Raw genomic sequence first — 26,712 nt, forward strand, 5'->3', positions numbered from 1 at the left:
TGCAGTAGTGATAAATATATATTTTTTATATCATTATCATCCAGTCTATATTAGCAGCAGACGCAGTACGGTAGTCCACGGCTGTAGCTACCTCTGTGTCGGCAGTCGCTCGTCCATCCATAAGTATACTAGTATCCATCCATCTCCATTGTTTACCTGAGGTGCCTTTTAGTTGTGCCTATTAAAATATGGAGAACAAAAATGTTGAGGTTCCAAAAATAGGGAAAGATCAAGATCGACTTCCACCTCGTGCTGAAGCTGCTGCCACTAGTCATGGCCGAGACGATGAGATGCCAGCAACGTCGTCTGCCAAGGCCGATGCCCAATGTCATAGTACAGAGCATGTAAAATCCAAAACACCAAATATCAGTAAAAAAAGGACTCAAAAATCTAAAATAAAATTGTCAGAGGAGAAGCGTAAACTTGCCAATATGCCATTTACCACACGGAGTGGCAAGGAACGGCTGAGGCCCTGGCCTATGTTCATGGCTAGTGGTTCAGCTTCACATGAGGATGGAAGCACTCAGCCTCTCGCTAGAAAAATGAAAAGACTCAAGCTGGCAAAAGCACAGCAAAGAACTGTGCGTTCTTCGAAATCACAAATCCACAAGGAGAGTCCAATTGTGTCGTTTGCGATGCCTGACCTTCCCAACACTGGACGTGAAGAGCATGCGCCTTCCACCATTTGCACGCCCCCTGCAAGTGCTGGAAGGAGCATCCGCAGTCCAGTTCCTGATAGTCAGATTGAAGATGTCAGTGTTGAAGTACACCAGGATGAGGAGGATATGGGTGTTGCTGGCGCTGGGGAGGAAATTGACCAGGAGGATTCTGATGGTGAGGTGGTTTGTTTAAGTCAGGCACCCGGGGAGACACCTGTTGTCCGTGGGAGGAATAGGGCCATTGACATGCCTGGTGAAAATACCAAAAAAATCAGCTCTTCGGTGTGGAAGTATTTCAACAGAAATGCGGACAACATTTGTCAAGCCGTGTGTTGCCTTTGTCAAGCTGTAATAAGTAGGGGTAAGGACATTAACCACCTCGGAACATCCTCCCTTATACGTCACCTGCAGCGCATTCATCATAAGTCAGTGACAAGTTCAAAAACTTTGGGCGACAGCGGAAGCAGTCCACTGACCAGTAAATCCCTTCCTCTTGTAACCAAGCTCACGCAAACCACCCCACCAACTCCCTCAGTGTCAATTTCCTCCTTCCCCAGGAATGCCAATAGTCCTGCAGGCCATGTCACTGGCAATTCTGACGAGTCCTCTCCTGCCTGGGATTCCTCCGATGCATCCTTGCGTGTAACGCCTACTGCTGCTGGCGCTGCTGCTGTTGTTGCTGCTGGGAGTCGATGGTCATCCCAGAGGGGATGTCGTACTCGTAAGACCACTTTTACTACTTCCACCAAGCAATTGACTGTCCAACAGTCCTTTGCGAGGAAGATGAAATATCACAGCAGTCATCCTGCTGCAAAGCGGATAACTGAGGCCTTGGCATCCTGGGCGGTGAGAAACGTGGTTCCGGTATCCATCATTACTGCAGAGCCAACTAGAGACTTGTTGGAGGTACTGTGTCCCCGGTACCAAATACCATCTAGGTTCCATTTCTCTAGGCAGGCGATACCGAAAATGTACACAGACCTCAGAAAAAGACTCACCAGTGTCCTAAAAAATGCAGTTGTACCCAATGTCCACTTAACCACGGACATGTGGACAAGTGGAGCAGGGCAGGCTCAGGACTATATGACTGTGACAGCCCACTGGGTAGATGTATGGACTCCCGCCGCAAGAACAGCAGCGGCGGCACCAGTAGCAGCATCTCGCAAACGCCAACTCTTTCCTAGGCAGGCTACGCTTTGTATCACCGCTTTCCAGAATACGCACACAGCTAAAAACCTCTTACGGCAACTGAGGAAGATCATCGCAGAATGGCTTACCCCAATTGGACTCTCCTGTGGATTTGTGGCATCGGACAACGCCAGCAATATTGTGTGTGCATTAAATCTGGGCAAATTCCAGCACGTCCCATGTTTTGCACATACCTTGAATTTGGTGGTGCAGAATTATTTAAAAAACGAGAGGGGCGTGCAAGAGATGCTGTCGGTGGCCAGAAGAATTGCGGGACACTTTCGGCGTACAGGCACCACGTACAGAAGACTGGAGCACCACCAAAAACGCCTGAACCTGCCCTGCCATCATCTGAAGCAAGAAGTGGTAACAAGGTGGAATTCAACCCTCTATATGCTTCAGAGGTTGGAGGAGCAGCAAAAGGCCATTCAAGCCTATACAACTGAGCACGATATAGGAGGTGGAATGCACCTGTCTCAAGCGCAGTGGAGAATGATTTCAACGTTGTGCAAGGTTCTGCAACCTTTTGAACTTGCCACACGTGAAGTCAGTTCAGACACTGCCAGCCTGAGTCAGGTCATTCCCCTCATCAGGCTTTTGCAGAAGAAGCTGGAGACATTGAAGGAGGAGCTAACACAGAGCGATTCCGCTAGGCATGTGGGACTTGTGGATGGAGCCCTTAATTCGCTTAACAAGGATTCACGGGTGGTCAATCTGTTGAAATCAGAGCACTACATTTTGGCCACCGTGCTCGATCCTAGATTTAAAACCTACCTTGGATCTCTCTTTCCGGCAGACACAAGTCTGCTGGGGTTCAAAGAACTGCTGGTGACAAAATTGTCAAGTCAAGCGGAACGCGACCTGTCAACATCTCCTCCTTCACATTCTCCCGCAACTGGGGGTGCGAGGAAAAGGCTCAGAATTCCGAGCCCACCCGCTGGCGGTGATGCAGGGCAGTCTGGAGCGACTGCTGATGCTGACATCTGGTCCGGACTGAAGAACCTGACAACGATTACGGACATGTCGTCTACTGTCACTGCATATGATTCTCTCCCCATTGAAAGAATGGTGGAGGATTATATGAGTGACCGCATCCAAGTAGGCACGTCAGACAGTCCGTACTTATACTGGCAGGAAAAAGAGGCAATTTGGAGGCCCTTGCACAAACTGGCTTTATTCTACCTAAGTTGCCCTCCCACAAGTGTGTACTCCGAAAGAGTGTTTAGTGCCGCCGCTCACCTTGTCAGCAATCGGCGTACGAGGTTACATCCAGAAAATGTGGAGAAGATGATGTTCATTAAAATGAATTATAATCAATTCCTCCGTGGAGACATTGACCAGCAGCAATTGCCTCCACAAAGTACACAGGGAGCTGAGATGGTGGATTCCAGTGGGGACGAATTGATAATCTGTGAGGAGGGGGATGTACACGGTGATATATCGGAGGATGATGATGAGGTGGACATCTTGCCTCTGTAGAGCCAGTTTGTGCAAGGAGAGATTAATTGCTTCTTTTTTGGTGGGGGTCCAAACCAACCCGTCATTTCAGTCACAGTCGTGTGGCAGACCCTGTCACTGAAATGATGGGTTGGTTAAAGTGTGCATGTCCTGTTTATACAACATAAGGGTGGGTGGGAGGGCCCAAGGACAATTCCATCTTGCACCTCTTTTTTCTTTCATTTTTCTTTGCGTCATGTGCTGTTTGGGGAGTAGTTTTTGGAAGGGCCATCCTGCGTGACACTGCAGTGCCACTCCTAGATGGGCCCGGTGTTTGTGTCGGCCACTTGGGTCGCTTATCTTAGTCACACAGCTACCTCATTGCGCCTCTTTTTTTCTTTGCGTCATGTGCTGTTTGGGGGGTGTTTTTTTGAAGGGCCATCCTGCGTGACACTGCAGTGCCACTCCTAGATGGGCCAGGTGTTTGTGTCGGCCACTTGGGTCGCTTAGCTTAGCCATCCAGCGACCTCGGTGCAAATTTTAGGACTAAAAATAATATTGTGAGGTGTGAGGTGTTCAGAATAGACTGAAAATGAGTGGAAATTATGGTTATTGAGGTTAATAATACTTTGGGATCAAAATGACCCCCAAATTCTATGATTTAAGCTGTTTTTTAGGGTTTTTTGAAAAAAACACCCGAATCCAAAACACACCCGAATCCGACAAAAAAAATTCGGTGAGGTTTTGCCAAAACGCGTTCGAACCCAAAACACGGCCGCGGAACCGAACCCAAAACCAAAACACAAAACCCGAAAAATTTCCGGTGCTCATCACTAATATTTTTTATTTATTTTTTTATCCTCCCCAGTTCTTTTTGGTTTGGATTGGTTTGGTTTTGATCATTCTGCAAATTATAGAATCTGGAATGTAAAAATACGGCATGGAATGGTGTAGCGAAGGTAGGACTTGGTGACTGGAATGCAAATAGTTTGCGCTGACCCTAAATAGCCAGCTCAGCTGCCAATTAATATTTGCACAGAATTCTAATTCTGAATTACTATGTGAGCATTATTGGTGGATCTGCGGGATCAGTACGAAATCCCGCTGGACAGGATCCCGATGGACGAAATATCGACACCGGAATCCCGACCAGCACAATCCCGGCAGGGGTAGCGAGCGGAACGTAGCCCCTTGGGGCTTGTTGCGCTCGCCATGCTGCGGGCACACTAATTTATTCTCCCTCTATGGGTGTCGTGGACACCCACGGAGGGAGAATATGTCGGGATTGTGCCGGTCGGGATTCCGGTGTCGGTATTTCGACCGCCGGGATTCCGTCCGGCGGGATCTTGACCGCATCCCGGATCTGCTTACCTACTGGAGACATATCTGAGGCAGGAGTAATTAGTCACAGTGCTATCTGGTCTTTAGGTCGACATCAGTTAGGTTGACACTCATTAGGTCGACCACTATTGGTCGACATGCATTAGGTCGACGTGGTCTTTAGGTTGACGTGGTCACTAGGTCGGCATGACACATGTCGACACATGAAAAGGTCGACATTAGTTTTTCATTCCCCCCCATTTTTTTCCCCTTTTTCATACTTTGATCCTCATGGACTACGATTGGGAATAACTACCTGCCTTGCCCGGTAGTTCCCGGTCACTTTACAAAGAAAACGACACAAAAAAACAACAACCTCATGTCAACCTTTTGTCATGTCGACCTTTTTCATGTCGACATAATGAGCGAGTCGACCTATTTCAGGTGTCAACCCAGTTACTGTTGAATAGTGGTCGACCTAATGACTGTTGACCTAGTTACTTTTGACCCAACGAACCACACCCAGTCACAGCTTGCTGTAGTCAATCATATGTATAGATGTCACTAGTAAGTTTTGGGTTTTAAGGGTAATGGCCCAAATGTAATATACTGTACATTGCTAAAATCTCACTCACAGGTGTCCACACGTATACCTATCTTCTGTACTCCATAAGTAGCACAAGTCGCCTGGTATGACTGAGACGCTCCAGCACTGTACAGTAAATGAGTGCTACCTGGTTATAAGTGAGTGCTGTGTATAAATCTGCATTTTCCCTGTTGACTTCTGAGCTGTACTCCCTGTAGTCCCTGTTTATATATAGAACTCGTATTCTAGGCTCTTCCTTAATTGTCAGAGGTGCTACCTCAGGCTTCAGTTGTAGGAGATGATTTCAATGTTTGTCAAAGTAGATTTTGTTCCCCTCTGGGTCTGCGGATGTGACTAATCTTGTTTGGCTGTACCTGTCATGGATAGTCCCGTGTGGGACAGTGGGTTTGCATATTTAAAGAAGAGCCATATCCTAAGCTAAACATGTCATTTTGAGTGGAGTTAGAGGCGTTGATATAGAAAAACAGAAGCATCCGTACCTCAGTTGGGAACCTACCAGCGTGTGACAGCTCGGACTTTACAGATGCAAGTCTACTGAAATCTACAGCTGTCACGCAGGCTAGAGGCAAAGTACTATATATGCTCATTATTCCTCAATAAAAAGGAGAAATGCTAACATTTATCAATTACCATCTTGTTGTCTTCTGGTGACGTGTACGGGCCACTATAGATGACAACAGTAACAGCACAAACACAATGGGGAATAAGGTGCACAGGAAGCGAGCTAGGTATTTTGCAAGTTGGGGCATAATTTGAAAACCTCTGTGTCCTTAATATATGTCTGATCGCTGACTATCTCTTAGTAAATTTACTGACACTACAGTCCATTTAAAGGGCCCATAGGTCATTGCTTTCTCTAAAATCACCTAAAATCATAGGTGGTCATTCCGAGTTGTTCGCTCGGTAATTTTCTTCGCATCGCAGCGATTTTCCGCTAATTGCGCATGCGCAATGTTCGCACTGCGACTGCGCCAAGTAAATTTGCTAAGAAGTTTGGTAATTTACTCACGGCATTACGAGGTTTTTTCGTCGTTCTGGTGATCGTAATGTGATTGACAGGAAGTGGGTGTTTCTGGGCGGAAACTGGCCGTTTTATGGGAGTGTGTGAAAAAACGCTGCCGTTTCTGGGAAAAACGCGGGAGTGGCTGGAGAAACGGGGGAGTGTCTGGGCGAACGCTGGGTATGTTTGTGACGTCAAACCAGGAACGAAACTGACTGAACTGATCGCAGTGGCAGAGTAAGTGTCGAGCTACTCAGAAACTGCTAAGAAATTTCTATTCGCAATTTTGAGAATCTTTCGTTCGCAATTTTGATAAGCTAAGATTCACTCCCAGTAGGCGGCGGCTTAGCGTGTGCAATGCTGCTAAAAGCAGCTTGCGAGCGAACAACTCGGAATGAGGGCCATAATGTGTACACACTACACAGACATATATAATGGTAGATGCTCAATCAGCTTAATGATATCATTCAGGTGCTCGAAAGGGAGGGGTATTTCTAAGCAAGAAAAAAAGAGAGACATTGTTTCCCCCAGCACCCTGAATGATAACAGTAACCAGATATAAATCCCACAATATTAGAATTCAGAGATCTTGGTTACACATATTTGCGCAGGCCTGATTCAGAGATGCCCACAGTCCAGCGGCCGCAGAGAGGATTTATTTGCAAAGTGATTGACAGTCGGGGACCATTTGGGGGGTGGTTATGTGGAATGGAGGAAAATTCAGGTTGTGACAATTTGGGAGGGGGGCTGGGTTTCAACTTACAAGCGCAATCCTGTGCATAGCTCTCAGCGTCATGATACTATTATTTTGATGCCAAAAGAGGTAGGAAATATAGTGACTTATACTGATAGTTCTGTAATCAACCATACAAACAATCTACCAAATGATGGTGACAGAAATTCAGCTACTGAATCTCCATAATTTATTATTAAAATGTTTGCGGGGGATACTCAGGCATCTTAGGCTGCAATGGCCTGGAATGGTAAGGGTTAACTTGCTGTTTAATCGGGACCACCCCGACAGGGCCATGCACAGTGGAATCCAGGCTAGTTGCAGCTACATTATTTTTCTTTTTTTGTCAAAAAAAGAATTAAAAAAAATTAAATTGTGATGCGGAAAATAAATGAATTAATATTTTTAAAATGTTTTTCAAATTGATTTTCTCAAGATGGAGATGCATTTGTTCCGCTGCGATCCTTCTTTCTTCTTAAATAGACTTATTGCCAGGGAGCATGTACTGTATGAGACCAAGTCCATCTTCTGCGACCTCACCCGTCCTTTAATACTTTCATGTTTTAAATAAGATTTTAAGTAAACATTTAATTATTTCACTTTAATTCTCCACTTCTTATAGGAGTATTGTTCACTGCCAAATGCTAACGTCACACGTAACATCAAATATATAAATTCATTATATTCTGTATTTACGCTGGGCTTTGATATATTTTGTCGACATCACAGTGTTGACTTACTTGTAATGTCGTCATGAGTGTAATGTCGCCAGTGATGTCATAATGACTTTTGTCAGATTCTGGCGGTATGACTAATCCTAACCCTCCCCTAATGCATAACCCTGAGTCTCCTCCTAGTGCCTAACTGTATCCCTCCTTTCCTGCAGCCTAACCCTAACCTTCCCTCCCGTAGCCTAATCCTAACCCTCCCCCTAGTGCCTAACCCTAACCTTGCCTCCCGTAGCCTAATCCTAACCCTCCTCCTAGTGCCTAACCATAACCTCCCCTCCCGTAGCCTAATCCTAACCCTCCCCTCCCGTAGCCTAATCCTAACCCTCCCCTCCCGTAGCCTAATCCTAACCCTCCCCCTAGTGCCTAACCCTAACCTTGCCTCCCGTAGCCTAATCCTAACCCTCCCCCTAGTGCCTAACCCTAACCTCCCCTCCCGTAGCCTAATCCTTACCCTCCCCCTAGTGCCTAACCCCAACCTCCCCTCCCGTAGCCTAATCCTAACCCTCCCCCTAGTGCCTAACCCTAACCTCCCCTCCCGTAGCCTAATCCTAACCCTCCCCCTAGTGCCTAACCCTAACCTCCCCTCCCGTAGCCTAATCCTAACCCTCCCCTTCCGTAGCCTAACCCTAACCCTCCCCTTTGTGCCTAAACCTAACCTGCCACCTTGCCCTAACACTAAACTTCCATTCCTATAGGCTAACCCTAACCATCCCCCTAGTGCCTTACCCTAACCTCCCCTCCCATAACCTAACCCTCACCTCCCATAGCCTAAACCTCCTCTCCTGTAGCCTAATACTAACCCTCCCCCTAGTGAAACCCTAGCCCTCCCCCTTGTGACTAACCCTCCGCCTAGCCCTAACACTAACCTTCGCCTCCTGTGGCCTAACCCTAACCTCCCTCTAGTGCCTAACCCTAAATCTCCCCTCCCGCAGTCTAGCCCTCCCCCTTGTGACTAACCCTCCGCCTAGCCCTAACACTAACCTTCGCCTCCTGTGGCCTAACCCTAACCATCCCCCCTAGTGCCTAACCCTAACCATCCAACTAACACTAACCTTCCCCTCCTGTAGCCTAATCTCAACCTCCCCCTAGTGCCTAACCCTAACCCTCCACCTAGCCCTAACACTAACCTTCCAGTTCTGTAGCCTAAACCTAACCTCCCCCTAGTGCCTAACCCTAACCCTCCCCCTAGTGCCTAACCCTAACTTCCCCTCCCATAGTCCAACCCTAACCTCCCCCTAGTGCCTAACCCTCTACCTAGCCCTTACACTAACCTTCCAGTTCTGTAGCCTAAACCTAACCTTCCCCTAGTGCCTTACCCTAACCTCCCCTCCCATAACCTAACCCTCACCTCCCATAGCCTAAACCTCCTCTCCTGTAGCCTAATACTAACCCTCCCCCTAGTGAAACCCTAACCCTCCCCCTTGTGACTAACCCTCCGCCTAGCCCTAACACTAACCTTCACCTCCTGTAGCCTAACCCTAACCTCCCTCTAGTGCCTAACCCTAAATCTCCCCTCCCGCAGCCTAGCCCTCCCCCTAGTGCCTAATCCTAACCATCCCCCCTAGTGCCTAACCCTAACCATCCAACTAACACTAATCTTCCCCTCCTGTAGCCTAACCTTAACCTCCCCCTAGTGCCTAATCCTAACCCTCCACCTAGCCCTAACAGTAACCTTCTAGTTCTGTAGCCTAAACCTAACCTCCCCCTAGTGCCTAACCCTAACCCTCCCCCTAGTGCCTAACACTAACTTCCCCTCCCATAGCCTAACCCTATCTTCCCCCTATAGCCTAACCCTAACTTCCCCTCCCATAGCATAACCCTTCCCTCCTGCAGCCTAACCCTAATCGCCCCTCCTGAATCCTAACCCTCCTTTCCCGTAGCCTAGCTCTAACCCTCTGCTGCCAGTCCCAGCAGAATGCTGACATATCACATGGCAACATGTTCAATGTCGTTATTTTGACAATGTCAACATCATAACTTATATCATATTTGCAAATGTTACATTTATGGAAGGAGGGGGGGGGTGGGGTTGACAGGAACATGGAATACTGTATTCTGTAACACATGAAAGAAAAGTTTCACCTCTCTGAACATATGATGGAATACATAACAAAATCTTAATTTATTTGGGACATTTCTACCACAATAAACCTCTTACCTCCACTTCTGAAAATATGCCTAATGCCTTAACGCGTCTTCCCCCTGCGCTCTGCAATATCCCCCAAAAATGATGTTTTGTAGCAGAATAGTGACAGGAAAGTAATGAGAACCACCTGCATCATCATTAGCCGGGAAGATTCCTAGCACTCCATCCTATTAAGTAATAACCACTGACTGACAGTAAGGAGAATGACTAAGAAAAGAAAGAAATATTTTCCTACATATTGTTCCCGTGTTTACGTTTCGTGTCAACATCTGCTGCTCTCCTTTAATGTTTGGATTTCTCTCCCCCTGCCGCACATTTTCACCAAATTTAAATTCCATCCAGAGTCATCAAAGGCGCCAGCTGTGTGTCTCCAAAAGCTGCGGAGACCCCAGCAGCAAACAGCACGTCGCGGGGAACCTTCTCAGATCAGGTTTTCAAAACCGCAGCTGAGTAGTGTCAAGCTTTTTTCCTGTTGATTTGATTCTTGTCAGAAAAGACAACAACACGGTCTCCACAAGAGCTCTAACGAGCAAATTCTTCAAAGGTCCTCCTTGTCTGCTCATTAGCTGCTAATTTATAGGTTGTTCGGGTTATTCTTATTCTATTATTATATCCTCTAGAAAATCTGGAAAAAGAAAAGTAGTTTAAAACCAAAAAATAAAGCCTTTTGTAGCCTAGACCGGTTTTATGTTGTCGTTAAGGTTGGCTTTCAAAAACTACGGCCTGTCAAAATCTGCAATCGCTGAACCTATCCCACAATTCCTAGTCCCCGGTCACGCACCAGGGAGGGAACACTTTGAATGAATGAAATTAAAGCTTTTTCCGTTGTGTGCCCTCTGTGAATGACACCTGACACTGTCGGAACGGACGGCCTTAGCTCGTTAAGTGATGGGATATCGTAACACAGCAGGGACCGCTAAAAGGGAGAGGGTTTCTCACAATAAAATAAATGTCAGTTTAATGAAGGAAGGTCGGGAAGTGCGAAAGAAATGTTTGAGCTTTTTCCTTCGATAAAGGACACAGCCAAGGCTTCACATTTTATTGACAACCTTCTTAACCATTCCCACATGTGTGTGCGTGGCAGGACGTGACCTGACATTTCTACTTGGTATACATGAAATGCAGACAGTGCCACGTGGCGTGACATGTCATTATTTCATTGCCATTTAATACAATTACTTAGTAAAAAAAAAAAAAAAAAAGTGCCTTTTGTTATTTTTGGCTTTCATAGTTTTGATGGACTGCGCAAGAAACCAAAGACGTATAGGTCAATGTGGTGTTTAAAAAAACTCATGTGTATTAAAATAAAAATGTAATGTATTAGTCATTCGCGCAAACCGTACTCATCAAAGGTAATAGTGATAGAATATTATATGATAGTCAAAAATACTTTTTTAATGATTCAGATTCATGGCTACTATCATTCGGAGCGATGGTCAGTTGCGCACACGTCACTAGGAAATCATCGTTCATTTTTCGGGGCAACTCTGTGGGGCAAGTAGAAAGTAAAGAGAAAGGAACTCTCTTGTTTTTTGGGGGGGACACTCTTATAAAAATTACATTTAAAAATGAACCTTTATTAAATTGATTAAAACGGATAAATATTCCAAACACAAAAACAGACATCAACACGTACAAAATACAATTACATAAATATTGTAAAAAATTGGCTCACAGTATAATAAGAGTCAGACTGATATAAAGTACAAATACTGGTATCATTTAGTCTAATAAGATAATTAAGGTAGTTTGTAGTTCCAATATTTGATAGTAGGCAAGTGTAGTTCACAGATTCACATAGCTAGTATTTAATAATATCAATACCAACCTGATATTATAGGCCCAGATTTATCAAGCCTTGGAGAGTGATAAATTGCACGGTGATAAAGTACCAGCCAATCAGCTCCTAACTGTCATTTTTCAAACACATCCTGTAACATGGCAGTTATTAGCTGATTGGTTGGTACTTTATCACCGTGCAATTTATCACTCTCCAAGGCTTGATAAATCTGGGCCTTAAGATGAGATTTCGCTCAGCTTATTATCATACTGTGAGACAATTTTTCACAATTTGCTCAGCATATTATACTGTGAGCTAACTTTTTATCAATATTTACGTTACATGTTGATGTCTGTCTTTGGGGTCTATTTACTAAGCCTTGGATGGAGATAAAGTGTGACGGACATAAAGTACCAGCCAATCAGCTCCTAACTGTCATTTTTCAAACACAGCCTGTGACATGGCAGTTGGGAGTTGATTGGCTGGTACTTTGGGGTAATTCAGACCTGATCGTTAGGCTGCGTTTTCACACAGCAGGCGATCAGGTCTAAACTGCGCATGCATATGCACCGTAATGCGCAGGCACGTCGCACGGGTACAAAGCGGATCGCCGCTCAGCGATGGGTTTGTGCGAAGGATCCATTCGCACGGGCGTTCGCAAGGAGATTGACAGGGAGAAGGCGTTTGTAGATGTCAACTGACCGTTTGCAGGGAGGGTTCCTGACTCAATTCCGGTCCCGGACAGGTTGAAGTGATCGCAGCGGCTGAGTAAGTCCTGGGCTGCGCAGAGACTGCACAAGATCTGTTTGTACAGCTCTGCTACACATGCGTTCGCACACTTGCAAAACGAAAATACACTCCCCTATGGGCGGCGACTATGCGAATGCAGGACTGATAAAAAAGCCTAGCGAGCGAACAGGTCTAAATTAGCCCCTTTATCTCCATCCACTTTATCTCCGTCCAAGGCTTAATAAATAGACCCCTCAGTCTCTGTTTGAAACATTTATCCTTTTTTTTTAATCAATTTAATAAAGGTTAATTTTTAAATGTCATAATTTCCATAAGAGTGCCCCTTTCCTTTCTCTTTACTTTCTACTATACTATATTTGACTCTCTGTGGTGCACCTCCACCAGAGGTACCTCTCACTAGGAATTATCTGAGCCAACTATGAATACTACTATTGTGGACATGGTCATTGCTCTAACCCAGAGGTTCTCAAACTCGGTCCTCAGGACCCCACACAGTGCATGTTTTGCAGGTAACCCAGCAGGTGCACAGGTGTATTAATTACTCACTGACATGTTTTAAAAGGCCCACAGGTGCAGGTAATTATTTCACTTGCGATTCTGTGAGGAGACCTGCAAAACATGCACTGTGTGGTGTCCTGGGGACCGAGTTTGAGAACCTATGCTCTAACACTATACCCATACCTCCCAACATGACCCTATCCAGGAGGGACACATTGCTCTGCTTCTGGACTCTTCTCTTAATTTATGATTGCCGGCACCTGTGCTGAACAGGTAAATGGATAAGAAAGGTGTTTCAGCACAGGTGATGGCGATCATATATTAAGAGAAAAATCCAGAAGCAGAGCATTCTGTCCCTCCTGGAGAGGGTCATGTTGGGAGGTATGCTATACCTAATAGGAGACATCTTTTACCTGTGCTTAGGTTTTTTAAATTCCCTTCTCCTTCGAATATAAAACCACCTCTGTGGGGCGCAAGTAAAAATGAGCACAGATATTGGTCATGGAGTGACTTCGCCCGACCGTCCTGGTGGTATTTAGGGCACATTACACTAGATTGAGTTACCCACATAGAATGGGGAATAGAATATCCTACTAATACTGGAAATATTTTTTTTGTGTATAAATCCAGTATCGCTACCATAGTTTTGCACGGACAATAAAACCCACCCTATTCTTCCTCCTGGGTCTTAAGGGGTCTATTTATCAAGCAATTAGGACCCCTTTGTAAGGCATTTTCTCAGAATGGCGTTATTCTGTCTGTGATCCTAAACTAAAGTAGTACTGAGCATTCTTGAACTGGAATTTGTGCATGTATGAACGTTAAAATGTTTGCTGAGCATGTGTGACCTTATCCTCTTACACATGTGCAAGTGCATCGATTTATTGCACATGCATGAGCCCTCCTGCATGCGCTATAAGGGAAGAACACTGTGATTGGAGAGAAGCATTACGCCGAAATCCCTCTATCGGCCAGGAATAGTTAGAACGCTTCAGGTGGATCCAGTTTGCGCAGGACATCATGTGACACCACAAGTGGGTGTGCTACAAATATGCTACAAGAAAAGAAGAGCGCCTAGATGTAGCATTGCTGAAACCTCTTCTCTATTGCCCCAGGGACATACAAATCATACTTTGCCCACATATCGGCTGCATCCCTTAGAAGATGCCAAAGACGGAGGCATAGGTAGGAGGTCCATAGGTTTTGGCGACGTGATCTGTGCCATCTCTGCCCCGCCCTCTCTGTACAATGCCAGGGGGGAATGATAATGCAATTCACCCCAAATCATGTAATTGAGTCCCCCCCATCCTGCTCTCCCACTCCTCTGGGGAAGTGGGCTAATCTACTTTCTCGGGAGTTGGGGGTGGAGCTCTCCTGAATTCCAGACCTGGCGCTATCGTCAGTTAGTCCTGTGATGCTTCTCTATGACCAAACACCGCCGCTGTCCTCCGGTTGGTAACGCCATTTGAGATTGGAGGTGTTGCCAGTGGTGATCACAGGAAAAAAATCTTTATTATTATTTTCACATTTTTGGAAAAATATTTTTTGCTTTTTTTTTTTCATTAACAAATTAGACACCGTGGGCGTCCTGTTGTAGCACATGCGCCGGTAAGCTGGCGATGCTTGATTCCTAACTGGCCTGGCAAGCAGTTAGACTGCTCTTACATCTGCCGGCTAGTGTGAGCACAGCGAATGTTTATTTATAAATTTACCCCCTCCCCCTCAAAAAATGTGTATCACCACACTGAGCAGCGGTAGACAATCTGTGCCTGATCCTGGGCTATATCTGCATCATTACGCTAATGTCGCCCCCGATTTTGTCCAATGTGGAGCACCCACTTGCAGTGGTGCAAATCCATCTTGGTGTATCCTTAGATGCACCATCTGATGCACCATCGTAACTTGCACCAGCGCTATGACCGCTTTTCCATCTGAATATGGCGTGCGAGCGGTTTTGAGTCTTCAGACACAATTGCTGTTAATGACCTGCCCGCAACTAAACTAACCACTTTCCCGTTATCTCCTAGTAACACCCACTAAAGTCCATGTTCACATTAATTCTGTGTTTCTATGTGGTAATAGGGGCCGCAGAGAGCTTGGCCGGGCCCAGGTAATGCAAGGGTCTTGACCTTACCACGCAGGTGTGACCATGCCCCCTTAAAAATATTGAAAGTATTGTTTAGGCTTTACAGGCGCCACGACTTGCACAGGGGGATACCATGCGCCCTTCAGCCGGGGCAGATCCAGGTGGTGGTGGGGTGTGTGATCTGTTCGATCACTATCGCCCCCAGCAGGTAGAGGATACTGTTGTGCTCAGCAGCAGAAGACTTCTTGGACTCACCGCAACCCAGCACACAGAGTGTGCTGGACTGGGGTGAAAGGCTGTTGCCGGCTGAGAGGTCAGAAGAGGGGGTGGGGTGCGGCCCCGGGCTCCTCCAACAAACTTGGGCCTGGCTAATCAGTACCTCCCTCTCTGCGCCACCGGCGGTAACTATGACGCATGCAGAGACTCAGACGTATGCAGAGACTACAATATCGTCCGCTTTCATGCAACATAGCCACTGTGTCCACCGCTGAATCAGGCCCGCCTCTGTCTGATTTGCTAATAGGGCCCCATACTGTAGAATTTTGGTTATACTGTGCATTTACTCTCACCTGTAGGCTAGTAGCAGGTGAGCAGTCAGACTTAGCTGCCACTCATTGCCCATTCCTAGATTACTGACAGAGCCGGCACTAACCAATATGATGCCCTAGGCAAAATTTTAGCTGGTGCCTTCTAGCACCTCCGCTAGTTCCACCTCTGGCCCTGTGCCCCTTTCCCAGCACCATCATCCCTCACCCATAGCAGTCCTCATTACGGTGTTCCCTACCCCCTATATTTTAAATAGGAACAGTGCGCACATTCGGCACACAGCCAAAAAAAGGGGTGCGTTCTTGCATACATCTTGCCTCAATACGCCATGCAGCAGCAGATGCCTGGCGTGAGTCAGCTGGCAGCTCTTCTAACATCGGGTGCCTTTTTTGATGAAAATGCATCTTATTTGATTAAAATAATATGCGGCATGCCTATATTCTGTGTGCGACTGTGGCTGTATCTGCATGCGAAATGCTACGTTACAGTGATTTCCAGGAATACACTGTAATGTAGCATTTTGTATGCAGATACAGCTGCAGTCACACACAGAATATAGGCATGCCGCATATCATTTTAATCAGAAGCTGCTTGTGCCCTTAGGCATCTGCCTAGTTTGCATATGCCTAGGGCCGGCTTTGATTACTGAGCCCAGTGCACGTGCTTCCTCAGTACTATATCTTGTGCTATTCCTCTAAAAGCATGAGAACCCCAGCGCCACAATCTAACATGCCTGGCCCTGTCTAGTGCGACTGAAGCTATATATTGCCCAGCAGCTACAGCATGTGTCGTTATATACTGCTCTGTGGTGCCATATGCTGCACTTCCTGCACTTCCAGTGTAAATAAGATTTTTTTTTTTTTTTTCTATTCAAATTTCAGACATCTTGTTGCGGTGCAGTAATATTTGTTGCTTATTCAGTCAGTAATGCGGCATCTGACAAGTGGATCACGCAGTGGCTCAGTAATTCCGGCAGACCCACCTGCGCTCACTGAGGAACATAACTAAACTCATGCACTGCTGTGGGAATCTGAGGACTGAGGATACACATGACAGCTGGAGCGCATGCATTGTCCGTTTCTGTACATTCTATACACTGTTCTGCAACAGCCATCGCTCTCCAGGCAGACCGCCACCAGCATGCTTCAGGACACGGATGCAGCCACCGAGATTTGTAGTAACAGATTTTGTATATACAGAGAATGGGACCCGCAGATCAGCCAAGAAGGTAATGCCTGTAACTATAATATGTCAGAGTGTGGTGCAGACCGGCACTGATGAGAACTGCAGTTAGAGCCCGATAATAAAATGTGTTATCAGCATGCACAATTTAAACTTTTTGTAGATGGTATTTAAATGGGATCAAAGCAATGGTACCTCGTTATAGAACTCCGGGGGGCCGCTGGAGAAATACAGGACGTGACTAAAATTTACACTTAGCTACATGACTCATGTGGCAGACCACAACAAAATGGATCCTTGGAGTCCAGAGCCAGGATCTCAGGTCAAAAGGCAAGTCTGGCCTCCCCTGGGGTCAAAGTATGTGGGTGGCTGATCTGGGCACTGGCCTCCCTTGAGCGGCATCGCTGGCGAGTGCCATCCTGGCCAGCTGGTAGTTACAGCCTTGCCAGGCACTCAGACGTCCCTCGCTACTAAGTACTGTAATGCCCTTTGTTATTCCTGATCTTCTACTGGGAAGACACGTTCTGCACCACAGATCCTAATCTGTTTAAGTCCTCCAATAGAACCAATGAAAGTAGGAGACGTGCCTGCTCTCCACTGAAGTGCCCACTTATGACCCACACCCCTCATATAAAAGTCACAAATTTGGAAACTTCCAATGTAGGTGGGTACAGCTCTAGAACTTTCATCCTTGGTGATGCCAGACCTCCCAAGTCTCAGTGTGACATTGTGTCTCATGGTGACTAGGAAGCTTTGTATAGAGAACGACAATTGTTCCATGTTTTATTTTCTTCGGTGCTTTTGAGTGTGGAGACTAGACTCCTATAATGCCATCCGGGCCAATGTGTCTGGGGTTCCCAGTGCTGTGATTTAAGTAACACAGGGCTGGAGCTGAGGGGCGGAAAGAGAGAGATAGAGAAGGTGTGCCGCTGGTCTGGAAGGCTCCATCCAACACAGTGAGTGTTCTGCACCATAGGGAACCAGTGAGCTGATAAATAAATCCCTGATAAATAACAATCCAAGGTGCATTGTTTAGCTCCAATTTATCAGCGCTGTGCAAAAATGCCTGCTTGCCGGGACATCATTACTGAAAAGAAGATGTCCTGATGAAGCACTTTCACCATTGTGAAGTCCATCAGCAAAATAGTTAATTTCTTAATACTCGTAGGTACCAGAATGGATCCAAAGATCCTTCACCACTGATAATGTAGCCCATAGGGAAATGGGGCCAACTCTGAAAGGTTATCTTTGTCAGAGCTCGATAAACTGGACTAGACCGTAGTATCCATTACAAAAAAAAAAAGGTCACTGCGGTCTGCAACGTTAGTTAGCTCCTGCGATCAGGATTTATAAGTAAGCTAGTTGCATGAATCTTGCAGAGAGTAGGTTAGTAAATAGACCCCTAAGTCTCATACAGTACTGTATGCCTCAATATACTATGTGAGGGCATAACCAAGTGTATGGGCAAATTGGTTATATTGGGGCATACTGGTGCTGAAAACCTCCTAGATTGTATGCTGCTACTCTCTGTTTAGTGGCTATGTGCGTCATTTGTTTCATGATCCTCTTAATATCAAACTTACTGACTTTCTGGCTGCCTCCTACGGAATGGGACGGCCAGCTTTGAGTTGCGGGGCTGTAGTGGCATGGCCAAGTAGGTAGTGTGGTGGTGGTAGGGGTGGCAGTGCGATTGTGTCATCAGGACCCCGTCCCGCAATTTCCAATACTGTAAATTGAGGGGGGGGGGGTGTCACGATGCAATTTTGGGCAAAGAGTATCATTAAACAGCTCGGACCACCCATCGGGCGGCCTCCAGAGGGCTCCAGGTGATTTCCCTACCTTTCCAGGCACTTTGTAGAGCCACATGAGATCTAGAGCCCCCGCAACAATCCTGGAGAGTAGGCAAGTGTGCATTACAGTATGTATAGCACTGCATAATAAGTGGGGGGGGGGGGCGCACTGCTCATCATGCACATGAGACCAACCACTCTGCCTCCTGTTCCTATGCTTCTCCTGTTACTCCATATTTTAGTGATGTATTCAGAAAGAAGGTGCCACACAGGAGTCGGCAAATACACTGCCAGCCTCTTTGCTCTCTTCTGTACATACGCCTTCTTTTGGAATTTTACGCTATCCTTGGGGAAGTTGGGGTCTGCGTGATGATGGGGGGTTCAGTGTCTAGGTGTTTAATCAGGGTTTCCACACACAGCTTTTCTGGTGAATAAGTGAAATGGTGGTTTACTGTCAGCATAAATGAAACAGAAAATAACAAACATCCTAGCCCCTGTGTAGGGCCCTATGTCACTGCTTTGCCCCTCACTATACTTGGGCAGCTAGTCTGCAAACAAATTCTCTCTCACAAAGTCTCAAAGTCTTGCCTGCTTCCTGCAGGTATATCACAGGCTCCGTACTAGCTTCTTCTCATCAACATAAGCACAGTCATAGAAACTCTTGCAGGTTTAGACACTGGCCCCCAGTGGCTTCCTGACAAATTGGGCTCTTCGACGGCCGCTGCAGCCTGACTGGCTTTTACAACCCAACCTGGGCTGGACACACAGCCTGGCTGTAATAGTCTCACCCAGACTATTTGCACTCTGCAGCAATTACTGTAGGTGTGCTTACACCTGCATTCTGTTTCCTGTGTGGGCGGATCCCTCCTGCCCCACACAGACTCCATAGCTCCGTAATGGCTGCCTAGATAGATAGATAGATTGATAGATAGATAGATAGATAGATAGATAGATAGATAGATAGATAGATTAGATAGATAAGATAGATACGATAGATAGATAGATAGATAGATAGATAGATAGATAGATAGATAGATAGATAGATTAGATAGATAAGATAGATACGATAGATATACGATAGATAGATAGATAGATAGATAGATAGATAGATAGATAGATAGATAGATTAGATAGATAGATTAGATAGATAGATAGATAGATACAATAGATTAGATAGATAGATAGATAGATAGACAGATAGATAGATAGATATGATAGATACGATAGATTAGATAGATAGATAGATAGATAGATAGATAGATAGATAGATAGATAGATAGATAGATAGATAGATACAATAGATTAGATAGATAGATAGATAGATAGATAGATAGATAGATAGATAGATAGATAGATAGATAGATAGATAGATAGATAGATACAATAGATTAGATAGATAGATAGATAGATAGATAGATAGATAGATAGATAGATAGATAGATAGATAGATAGATAGATAGATAGATAACTCTTAATGAAAAGAATGGAGCAAGTAAAACATTTAGGGGTAGATGTACTAAGCAGTGATAAAAGTGAAGAAGAGAGACAGTGGAGAAGTTGCCCATAGCAACCAACCAGCATTGACGTAACATTTATTATTTTCACACTATAAAAGTATACAGAGCAGCTGATTGGTTGCCATGGGCACTTATCCACTGGCTCACTTCTCCACTTTTATCACTGCTTAGTACATCTCCCCCTTATTGAGCTTCTGCTAGCTTGCTAGCTTCATTTCCCAGTAACACGGGGTGGCTCCGGGTAAATGGCCGTCCGCCTGGTCATGTGCTCTAGTTGCCATAGCAACCAGAATGCCATCTCGTACCCTTGTTATGTGTGAGACAAACAACCCATTGATCTGTGGTTTAAACAAGAAAACAGCATTGCACTTCTGTTACTGAAGCCTTGCAATTAAGAAAGCCACTTTAAGTATGAAAGCAATCCCACAGGACTCTTTTCAGTTCACTTGTGCCTTGCCCTTTGCATGTAATAATCTAACTTAATTAAGCATGCATCTGACGGTAATGTTTGTGCAATATTGTCTTCAAGGAATCCATTAAACATTGATAATCTAGCTTTCCACCGCTGCCATCGCTATCTGAAATAAAGAGGCTGTTTTTTAATGGCAAAATACGTTTATAATTGATTTTTTTTCCTACACTCACTGTAATATGATGCATACAAATTTAGATGCAAGCAATTTAGTTTACCTGAGAATACAATGGATAGAATACAGTAGGTAGTCATTTTCATATATTGACGAAATATCCTATATAAAAAAAACACCCCCAAAAACAGTTATTTGATACCAATACTGATTTTTACAAATGTTTGCCATTTTTGCAGACCTGCGCCCAGATTTATGTAACTAAGAGGCTGGCAATTCTGTCCTTGGTAAATCAGAAGGATGGAGTGGCAATTACAATTCAGCAGTTTAAAGTGCAAGATCATGAACTTAAGTTTCTGAAACCCACAGGCAGAATAGAATAATGCTTAACGCGACTTATTGTGGTTCTCTCAATTTCCAGTGAAAGAGACAGGTTTCTATAGATAACACTCTGGTCTCCATAACGAGATTTGTGCGAATGTCTAATATAACTAAAGTAAAATAATAAATAAATGTACAGCTTAGATGTGTGCGGTTATTCCAGTTTAACTCTCAAAATATTAAAATAATAATCATACTGTATAATGCAGCATAATAACAAACTATAATTCACACTGCAGCAGTAAACGCAATTTATGACCATGCAAATGGCCTGCTGCAGTTTGGATGGTCACCTACTGTGTTTATACACTCCGCATGAATTGCATCTTTAATCCAATTGCAAAGCGAACAAACACATATAGAAATAAAACCCACTATATTCTATGTAACCATACCCATTTGCCTTCACACTTTGGGGGGTCATTCAGACATGTTTGCACGCTAGGTTTTTTTGCTGCGCTGCGATCAGGTCCAAACTGTGCATGCGTATGCACCGCAATTCGCAGGGGCGTCGCACGGGTACAAAGCGGATCTTTGCTGTGAGATGGGTTTAACGAAGAATCCATTCGCACAGGCGATCGCAAGGAGATTGACAGGAAAAGGGCGTTTGTGGGTGTCAACTGACCGTTTTCTGGGAGTGGTTGGAAAAACGCAGGCGTGTCCAAGCGTTTGCAGGGCGGGTGTCTGGCGTCAATTCCGGGACCAAAAAGACTGGAGTGATCGCAGCGGCTGAGTAAGTTCTGGGCAACTCAGAAACGGCACAAATATTTTTTGGACCGCCCAGGTGTACATGCGATCGCACACTTGCAAAAATACACTCCCCTACGGGCGGCGACTATCTGCTCGCAGCAGTGCAAAAAACGCTAGCGAGCGATCAGGTCTGAATTAGGCCCATTGCGCCTTCATCAATTTGTATTGCGGTGGGATGCTTAGTTAATGTTGTTCCATTTTAGATTCGTTGAGTATTGCTTGAAAAAGTCCATTGACCTCTATAGGCTGACACAGTCATTGATGCTCTGCAATTTTTTATTATTCACGTCAATGGCTTATTCATTTTCAATGGGGTTTGCCTGCTGCTTTGGGGGAATTCCTTTAAAATAAGTGAGACATTAAACTGAATGGGCCATTTTACATGAATGTAGCTGCACAGCGCCGGTAATTGTGTTTTTCCCAAATGAACTGAAATTCCATTAATTTCTAGTAATGTATGAGCAAAGTATTGAGTGCCGGAACACCCCCAACCAATCACAACTGCTTATGAATAGCTGAACAGTTACTGACACCCCTAGATGATTAATTCTTCTGTCCATCTTTGAATGGGCTCCGAACAGAGCAATTTTAATTAGAGATGAGCGCCTGAAATTTTTCGGGTTTTGTGTTTTGGTTTTGGGTTCGGTTCCGCGGCCGTGTTTTGGGTTCGAACGCGTTTTGGCAAAACCTCACCGAATTATTTTTGTCGGATTCGGGTGTGTTTTGGATTCGGGTGTTTTTTTCCAAAAACACTAAAAAACAGCTTAAATCATAGAATTTGGGGGTCATTTTGATCCCAAAGTATTATTAACCTCAAAAACCATAATTTACACTCATTTTCAGTCTATTCTGAATACCTCACACCTCACAATATTATTTTTAGTCCTAAAATTTGCACCGAGGTCGCTGTGTGAGTAAGATAAGCGACCCTAGTGGCCGACATAAACACCGGGCCCATCTAGGAGTGGCACTGCAGTGTCACGCAGGATGTCCCTTCCAAAAAACCCTCCCCAAACAGCACATGACGCAAAGAAAAAAAGAGGCGCAATGAGGTAGCTGTGTGAGTAAGATTAGCGACCCTAGTAGCCGACACAAACACCGGGCCCATCTAGGAGTGGCACTGCAGTGTCACGCAGGATGGCCCTTCCAAAAAACCCTCCCCAAACAGCACATGACGCAAAGAAAAAAAGAGGCGCAATGAGGTAGCTGACTGTGTGAGTAAGATTAGCGACCCTAGTGGCCGACACAAACACCGGGCACATCTAGGAGTGGCACTGCAGTGTCACGCAGGATGTCCCTTCCAAAAAACCCTCCCCAAACAGCACATGACGCAAAGAAAAAAAGAGGCGCAATGAGGTAGCTGTGTGAGTAAGATTAGCGACCCTAGTGGCCGACACAAACACCGGGCCCATCTAGGAGTGGCACTGCAGTGTCACGCAGGATGTCCCTTCCAAAAAACCCTCCCCAATCAGCACATGATGCAAAGAAAAAGAAAAGAAAAAAGAGGTGCAAGATGGAATTATCCTTGGGCCCTCCCACCCACCCTTATGTTGTATAAACAAAACAGGACATGCACACTTTAACCAACCCATCATTTCAGTGACAGGGTCTGCCACACGACTGTGACTGATATGACGGGTTGGTTTGGACCCCCCCCAAAAAAGAAGCAATTAATCTCTCCTTGCACAAACTGGCTCTACAGAGGCAAGATGTCCACCTCATCTTCACCCTCCGATATATCACCGTGTACATCCCCCTCCTCACAGATTATCAATTCGTCCCCACTGGAATCCACCATCTCAGCTCCCTGTGTACTTTGTGGAGGCAATTGCTGCTGGTCAATGTCTCCGCGGAGGAATTGATTATAATTCATTTTAATGAACATCATCTTCTCCACATTTTCTGGATGTAACCTCGTACGCCGATTGCTGACAAGGTGAGCGGCGGCACTAAACACTCTTTCGGAGTACACACTTGTGGGAGGGCAACTTAGGTAGAATAAAGCCAGTTTGTGCAAGGGCCTCCAAATTGCCTCTTTTTCCTGCCAGTATAAGTACGGACTGTGTGACGTGCCTACTTGGATGCGGTCACTCATATAATCCTCCACCATTCTATCAATGTTGAGAGAATCATATGCAGTGACAGTAGACGACATGTCCGTAATCGTTGTCAGGTCCTTCAGTCCGGACCAGATGTCAGCATCAGCAGTCGCTCCAGACTGCCCTGCATCACCGCCAGCGGGTGGGCTCGGAATTCTGAGCCTTTTCCTCGCACCCCCAGTTGCGGGAGAATGTGAAGGAGGAGATGTTGACAGGTCGCGTTCCGCTTGACTTGACAATTTTGTCACCAGCAGGTCTTTCAACCCCAGCAGACCTGTGTCTGCCGGAAAGAGAGATCCAAGGTAGGCTTTAAATCTAGGATCGAGCACGGTGGCCAAAATGTAGTGCTCTGATTTCAACAGATTGACCACCCGTGAATCCTTGTTAAGCGAATTAAGGGCTGCATCCACAAGTCCCACATGCCTAGCGGAATCGCTCCGTGTTAGCTCCTTCTTCAATGCCTCCAGCTTCTTCTGCAAAAGCCTGATGAGGGGAATGACCTGACTCAGGCTGGCAGTGTCTGAACTGACTTCACGTGTGGCAAGTTCAAAGGGCATCAGAACCTTGCACAACGTTGAAATCATTCTCCACTGCACTTGAGACAGGTGCATTCCATCTCCTATATCGTGCTCAATTGTATAGGCTTGAATGGCCTTTTGCTGCTCCTCCAACCTCTGAAGCATATAGAGGGTTGAATTCCACCTCGTTACCACTTCTTGCTTCAGATGATGGCAGGGCAGGTTCAGTAGTTTTTGGTGGTGCTCCAGTCTTCTGTACGTGGTGCCTGTACGCCGAAAGTGTCCCGCAATTTTTCTGGCCACCGACAGCATCTCTTGCACGCCCCTGTCGTTTTTTAAAAAATTCTGCACCACCAAATTCAAGGTATGTGCAAAACATGGGACGTGCTGGAATTTGCCCATATTTAATGCACACACAATATTGCTGGCGTTGTCCGATGCCACAAATCCACAGGAGAGTCCAATTGGGGTAAGCCATTCCGCGATGATCTTCCTCAGTTGCCGTAAGAGGTTTTCAGCTGTGTGCGTATTCTGGAAAGCGGTGATACAAAGCGTAGCCTGCCTAGGAAAGAGTTGGCGTTTGCGAGATGCTGCTACTGGTGCCGCCGCTGCTGTTCTTGCGGCGGGAGTCCATACATCTACCCAGTGGGCTGTCACAGTCATATAGTCCTGACCCTGCCCTGCTCCACTTGTCCACATGTCCGTGGTTAAGTGGACATTGGGTACAACTGCATTTTTTAGGACACTGGTGAGTCTTTTTCTGACGTCCGTGTACATTCTCGGTATCGCCTGCCTAGAGAAGTGGAACCTAGATGGTATTTGGTAACGGGGGCACACTGCCTCAATAAATTGTCTAGTTCCCTGTGAACTAACGGCGGATACCGGACGCACGTCTAACACCAACATAGTTGTCAAGGACTCAGTTATCCGCTTTGCAGTAGGATGACTGCTGTGATATTTCATCTTCCTCGCAAAGGACTGTTGAACAGTCAATTGCTTACTGGAAGTAGTACAAGTGGGCTTACGACTTCCCCTCTGGGATGACCATCGACTCCCAGCGGCAACAACAGCAGCGCCAGCAGCAGTAGGCGTTACACGCAAGGATGCATCGGAGGAATCCCAGGCAGGAGAGGACTCGTCAGACTTGCCAGTGACATGGCCTGCAGGACTATTGGCATTCCTGGGGAAGGAGGAAATTGACACTGAGGGAGTTGGTGGGGTGGTTTGCGTGAGCTTGGTTACAAGAGGAAGGGATTTACTGGTCAGTGGACTGCTTCCGCTGTCACCCAAAGTTTTTGAACTTGTCACTGACTTATTATGAATGCGCTGCAGGTGACGTATAAGGGAGGATGTTCCGAGGTGGTTAACGTCCTTACCCCTACTTATTACAGCTTGACAAAGGGAACACACGGCTTGACACCTGTTGTCCGCATTTCTGGTGAAATACCTCCACACCGAAGAGCTGATTTTTTTGGTATTTTCACCTGGCATGTCAACGGCCATATTCCTCCCACGGACAACAGGTGTCTCCCCGGGTGCCTGACTTAAACAAACCACCTCACCATCAGAATCCTTCTGGTCAATTTCCTCCCCAGCGCCAGCAACACCCATATCCTCCTCATCCTGGTGTACTTCAACACTGACATCTTCAATCTGACTATCAGGAACTGGACTGCGGGTGCTCCTTCCAGCACTTGCAGGGGGCATGCAAATAGTGGAAGGCGCATGCTCTTCACGTCCAGTGTTGGGAAGGTCAGGCATCGCAACCGACACAATTGGACTCTCCTTGTGGATTTGGGATTTCAAAGAACGCACAGTTCTTTGCGGTGCTTTTGCCAGCTTGAGTCTTTTCAGTTTTCTAGCGAGAGGCTGAGTGCTTCCATCCTCATGTGAAGCTGAACCACTAGCCATGAACATAGGCCAGGGCCTCAGCCGTTCCTTGCCACTCCGTGTGGTAAATGGCATATTGGCAAGTTTACGCTTCTCCTCCGACAATTTTATTTTAGGTTTTGGAGTCCTTTTTTTTCTGATATTTGGTGTTTTGGATTTGACATGCTCTGTACTATGACATTGGGCATCGGCCTTGGCAGACGACGTTGCTGGCATTTCATCGTCTCGGCCATGACTAGTGGCAGCAGCTTCAGCACGAGGTGGAAGTGGATCTTGATCTTTCCCTAATTTTGGAACCTCAACTTTTTTGTTCTCCATATTTTATAGGCAGAACTAAAAGGCACCTCAGGTAAACAATGGAGATGGATGGATTGGATACTAGTATACAATTATGGACGGACTGCCACGGTTAGGTGGTATAAAAAAACCACGGTTAGGTGGTATATATTGTAATACAATTATGGATGGACGGACTGCCTGCCGAGTGCCGACACAGAGGTAGCCACAGCCGTGAACT

At 45.8% G+C, this 26,712-nt stretch overlaps 1 protein-coding gene across 6 annotated transcripts in view; it reads left to right on the plus strand.

Annotated features, from left to right (window-relative positions):
* Nucleotides 1-26,712, plus strand: part of TENM4 (teneurin transmembrane protein 4) — a 1,727,786-nt gene that overhangs the window by 968,132 nt on the left and 732,942 nt on the right. For 5 of the 6 annotated variants that reach the window (XM_063951320.1, XM_063951326.1, XM_063951322.1 and 2 more), the window contains exon 5: nucleotides 16,363-16,709. The exons of the other annotated variant lie outside the window; for it this stretch is intronic. In XM_063951320.1, coding sequence (XP_063807390.1) covers nucleotides 16,547-16,709 — 163 coding nt within the window. In that variant the 5' untranslated portion in view covers nucleotides 16,363-16,546. The remainder of the gene's footprint in view (nucleotides 1-16,362; nucleotides 16,710-26,712) is intronic. 6 annotated transcript variants of the gene reach the window in all.

The sequence above is a fragment of the Pseudophryne corroboree genome, chromosome 2 (assembly GCF_028390025.1).
Source record: "Pseudophryne corroboree isolate aPseCor3 chromosome 2, aPseCor3.hap2, whole genome shotgun sequence".
In the NCBI taxonomy this organism is placed as follows: domain Eukaryota; kingdom Metazoa; phylum Chordata; class Amphibia; order Anura; family Myobatrachidae; genus Pseudophryne; species Pseudophryne corroboree.